Below are 5,000 nucleotides of genomic sequence, written 5' to 3' on the forward strand. Positions count from 1 at the left end.
AAGTGGTCGATTCAGCAGTGTCCTGAAGCTTTTTTGATGCTGTTTCACTAGGATGACACCACATTGAGAGCATCTACAAACAACAACAATAATACTGATTCCTTTTTTCTTTATTTTTTTTTTAATTCCGATTAGTTGCACTTTTTTATCAACAACTGGAACGCGGTCCAACTAGCCGCAAGAAGTACTCAGTAAATTGTTTATGTCGTGCCAATACAGGACAGATTGAAGAAGGAAGCAAAGATTTGAACTGGGCTTTTCTCCTAGTGATCACGGGGAGTAAAGTCATCTTTTGTAGTCCAGTCGCCAAGGAAAAAAAAAATAACAATAATAATTCTGACATTTCCTTAATTTTAACCCCTTTGGTAGGAGCTGGTTTCGTCCACAATTTGTTTTAATGTTTGGGATTCAGGAAAATATACCAAGAGGTGGGACGACCATGAAAGAGGAACCGCTGGGAAGTGGGATGAATCCAGTCCGATCATGGATGCATACCGCTGGGGTAGTGGATGCTAACACAGCCGCCCAAAGGTACGTCTGCCAAATGATCAGGGGCTTTTCTCCTATTTCTCCTACCGACCGTAAATCTCCTCAGTAGTCCAGATCAATTACAATTTCCCTGTACTCCGCTTCAGCATTTCCCCCCCTTCTTTCATTACACCATCTCACGGCTTTAGCGACAAATCGTGAAATCTCCTTTCCCCCCATGTAATTCCCACCTCCACGTCTTGTTCAGTAGCCGATACCCCTGGTGTGTCCTTGCAAATCTCACCGAGACGTTGTCTCATTTTCTCCCGCAGCGGTTTGGGGCTGGCTCGGGCACATTTCGAGAAACAGCCGCCTTCCAACCTCAGAAAATCCAATTTTTTCCACTTCGTCTTAGCTCTGTACGACAGGCAGGGACAACCAGTGGAGATTGAAAGAACAGCTTTTGTGGACTTTGTGGAGAAAGATAAAGTAAGTTTCTCTCTGTCTATGTGTACCTTTGTATATTTAAGTGTGATTAAATTGATCAAAGACAATTTTCACTTGGAGTTAAACACTGCCGAGTCATAACGGGACTCCAGAGGCGCCGAAACCACGTGTAGTTTTCCCTGTTATTACAGCACCACTTGGCTGCTAAGACTGAAACTGAAGCTTTGCAAACTTATCTGTAAATATTGACTGATTTTAGCAGATTAAACATGATTTGCTATTCTCTGTATAACCCAGTTGACATTAACAGGAAGTTTCCAAGCTGCCACTATAGATATTCTTATACTGTATATTGAAGACCTGAGCTGCCAGAGTCGAAGAAAATATGAAAAATAAACAAACAAAAATAGAATAGAAGTGAAAAGATGGGCATTTCTGATGTCATTTACTCAATGTAATTTATTTTACCATTATTTTCAGGAGCCAAATAGTGAGAAAACCAACAATGGGATTCATTATAAACTTCAGTTATTGTACAGTAATGGTAAGTGATTGTTATTAAGTCTAATGTGCTATGGGGGGAAAAAAATCCCTTGATCTGAAGGGGGGTTTAAGGATATAAAAGATTTCGGGAGATTAAAATTACATGGATGTTAACACGTCTCTTCTCATGGTATATAAGGAAAACAAAACATAAACGATCAATAAGTCAATGGTACTTCACATGATTAACCGGTTGGTCTTGAAGCAGAAAGTAAAAGGGGCGATCAATATCTGCTCAAAGAGAACATCACTTTTAAGTGACTTTTTGTTTTAGTTTCTCAAATTAATGTTAATTATTTTCCTGGGCTAAATCCGTGGTCTCTACTGTATATGCTTCCTCCACTGGTAGAAAGACTGTGACAAGACTTGTAATATTGTAACGATCCTAAATTGCACATTTATTATCTTTTCTAAACAAACAAACAAACAAAAACCAATAGAAAAAAAAATACACATTTCATATTTTGAAAACAATAAACTAAAACAGTTCAAACAAGCAGAGCGAGTTTATGTTTTGTTATCCTTTAGATGTCAACTGGCACATAGTCCAGCTCAAAAAAGATTCATGCTTTTATATTTCTAACACTGTCGTACCATTTGAAGCATGCCATGCAATTGTAAATTGATTGATCTCATGCACACACATGTGATTTAACTTCCGAGCGGCTGTAATCCTGGTGATCATTTGCTCTTATTTTTCTTGTTGTCTTTCTTTCTTTCTTTCTGTCTTTTTTTTTTTTTTTCCCTCTTTTCCTGCAGGCGTTAGAACAGAGCAGGATTTATATGTTCGTCTAATAGATTCCATGACCAAACAGGTGAGGGAGTTCAACTTTCACTTCCGTTTAACCTGCGAAGTTTCATATGTACACTTTGATTTCAAAGATGATGGAATTGTAAATTACAAAGTGGATTAGCTTTTCCAGTAGCCTTGGGTGCTAATTAAAATTCCATATTACAATACAAACTATGTAGAAAAGGGATGCAAAAAAAAAAAAAAAAAAAAAATGCTATTTACTACCACTCTTGTGTTTTGCTGTGTAGGCTATCATTTGTGATCTCGGTTGGATGCAGTTGACTTTTCACTTTATATCTCGAATACTATTACTACGACTATTACTCATTTCTGTAGCGCTGTACATCACAACATAGAAGAGACATAATCAAATAATCACAATCATATAGCATAAGTATATAGAGCATTTATTTATGCTAGCCATATTTTGTGAGTACCCTCCCTCCCCCCCCCCCCCCAAATGAGCGTAATTAGCTCCTTTCACACACAGGGAAGGAGAGGCGTTTATTTGGATTTCCAAGTTAAATGTGTTGAGGTGAAAAGTCATCTTGTTCTCCTGTAGTCCAGATTCACCTCTGGGCCCCCCATCTCCATAATTCAAACTTCAAGCTCCAGGGGTCACTCAAACCCGTTCATTTCCTGCCCAGCAGCTCTGGTTTCTTCTGCTCCTTCAGGCTTCCATCCACTGTCAGACCTTGTAAATAACATAATTACAAGCAGTTGCTTATTAAATTATTTAACCTGACTAGTGCAACTTTTGTGACGGTCACTTGCACTTCATCAATAAAGTTCTTTTGCAATTAAGCAGAGAAAAACCATTTATTTTGCTACTCAGACTGTTTCTGTCCTCCCTCCCCCCCCCCCGCAGACATCACTATTTTGTCATAATTATTTTTAAATCTAAAAATATGTACCCCATCTCACTACATATAATCCATATTGTAAATATATAGCTGCTAATCATATACCTTATAAAAATAATAATTTTTAAAAAACAACAGACTGGCAATGTATTTTTTCCAACTTTTCAGACTATAAAATTAATTTGATAAGACTTGAGCTTCCTAGTCATAAAACACCAATCATATCTTTCCTGGATATAAGCATTTTTTAAATATTCTTCGAAAGCAATTCCCTTTCTAGGCATACCAACAAAATCATGTAGTCTTTATGTGTGCATACATACAAGCACAATACTCTCTCAAAGTTTGTTTCATATACCTTTGTGAGAATGGGATTAGATGAAATGTCTCCCATAGTAAGACAATATGATTTCCTTTTTGAAAAACAAGCAGAAGTGACAGGCAAAGTACAATTGTGACAAAAGACGAAGGCGTTGAGTAAGACCCTTCAGCGATTATTTCAATGGGTTACACAACAAGCCCCTTTCAGATTCTGGAGCGCTCTTGAGTTGACAATGTGCTTTTATTCCCTTTGTAATATCTACCGCTAAATGTTTTCGGAAATCGCAATCGTCTAATTAAGAGGCTTATATATAGACAGCTATGAGTTTCAGTTCCGCCGAAATGGGGAGAAAGAAGCTGATTTTTTTTTTTTAAAGTACACTTTCATTGTTCATGTAGCTGGATATTTGAGCTGCACAAGTGCTGTTGGGAAAATAAAGAGCGTTTTATCCGCTCTCCTCTAATGGGAAAAAATTGCCCAGTAACTGATCAAAGAGTCAATGGCGCTGAACCGACAGTTTATGGATTTCGGTTTGTGCCACAAAATAAAAAAAAATAAATCAAAAATAAATACACGAACGCAGCGGCGGAAAAAAAAGAAACAATTTGCCAGAAGTTATACCGCATGCTCAGACAACTAGTGTTTGGAATCATAAAATAGTTGTTATGGCTTCGTTGTCAAATATGACTTCTCTGTTTTCAAAACAGTATCTGTTGAGAAAGCTGTTACTGTTAATATTTTTGTGCAGCATTTCCTATAGTTACTAGGATTTTGCAGGCTTTGTTTTCATTTAAAAAAAAAAAAAAAAGGAACACTGCCAACACCAAGCTTTAAATAAGTGCAAAGAGTGGCAATTTTAGGAGGAGGCATGTGATATTCAGACAAACAACTCATGCTGCTAGAATGTATGCTTATTTTTCTGACTTGGGAGACTTCCTATGTCTATTATACTTGAATGCATAAGAAACAGAAAGTCATCGCTTTCATCCGATTTTTTTTTTTTTTTTTTAAGTCGATCCAGGCCAGGCTGCACGCGGAAGTGGGATAGTCTGGGTGGGCCGGTTACTCTTTTGCTGCCACAAGAACGGTGGGAGACGAACTGTCCAGCAGCAAAGGCGGCTCGCGGACAAGCTCCCTCTAAGGTGGCGTTTGAGCAGGCTCCCTGGCAGGGGTAGTGAGGGGGGGTTTCAGTGACGTGCAGAAAGCCCCCCTCCAGGGCTACCGGGGGGGGGGGGGAAGGGGGGGAAGCGATGCTCGCAGGAATCCGCTCGCGGAGGAGGGCTGCGATGCACGCGGTCCGGCTGGGGGGGAGAGAGTCCGGCCAGGCGCGCTGCTTTTGCAGTCTGTCTGGGGAGAGTGAGCGAGGGCGAGCGCACCTATAGCTCAACGCCATCTGTTAGAGTCTATATTCAAAACCCACTCAACCGTATTCCCAGACACCGCCTTTTTAACCAAAGAAAAATCATTGTTAGCAGTTTCAAAATAAACACCAGATTGCCCATTAGTACTTTCTTTCTAAATATCATTTAGCAAAAAAAAAAACCCCAACATATTACTGTGCACA

The 5,000-nt window shown here is 39.2% G+C and overlaps 1 protein-coding gene across 8 annotated transcripts in view; it reads left to right on the top strand.

Annotated features, from left to right (window-relative positions):
* EBF3 (EBF transcription factor 3) overlaps positions 1–5,000 on the top strand; it is a 443,966-nt gene that overhangs the window by 121 nt on the left and 438,845 nt on the right. For 6 of the 8 annotated variants that reach the window (XM_033943614.1, XM_033943616.1, XM_033943617.1 and 3 more), the window contains exons 1-4: positions 398–531; positions 801–957; positions 1,396–1,459; positions 2,218–2,273. In XM_033943614.1, the coding sequence (XP_033799505.1) occupies positions 398–531; positions 801–957; positions 1,396–1,459; positions 2,218–2,273 (411 nt within the window). Of the gene's footprint in view, positions 532–800; positions 958–1,395; positions 1,460–2,217; positions 2,274–5,000 lie in introns of those variants that run through there. The other 2 variants (XM_033943611.1, XM_033943619.1) reach the window with 2 other exon arrangements.

The sequence above is a fragment of the Geotrypetes seraphini genome, chromosome 4 (assembly GCF_902459505.1).
Source record: "Geotrypetes seraphini chromosome 4, aGeoSer1.1, whole genome shotgun sequence".
NCBI classification, from domain to species: Eukaryota; Metazoa; Chordata; class Amphibia; order Gymnophiona; family Dermophiidae; genus Geotrypetes; species Geotrypetes seraphini.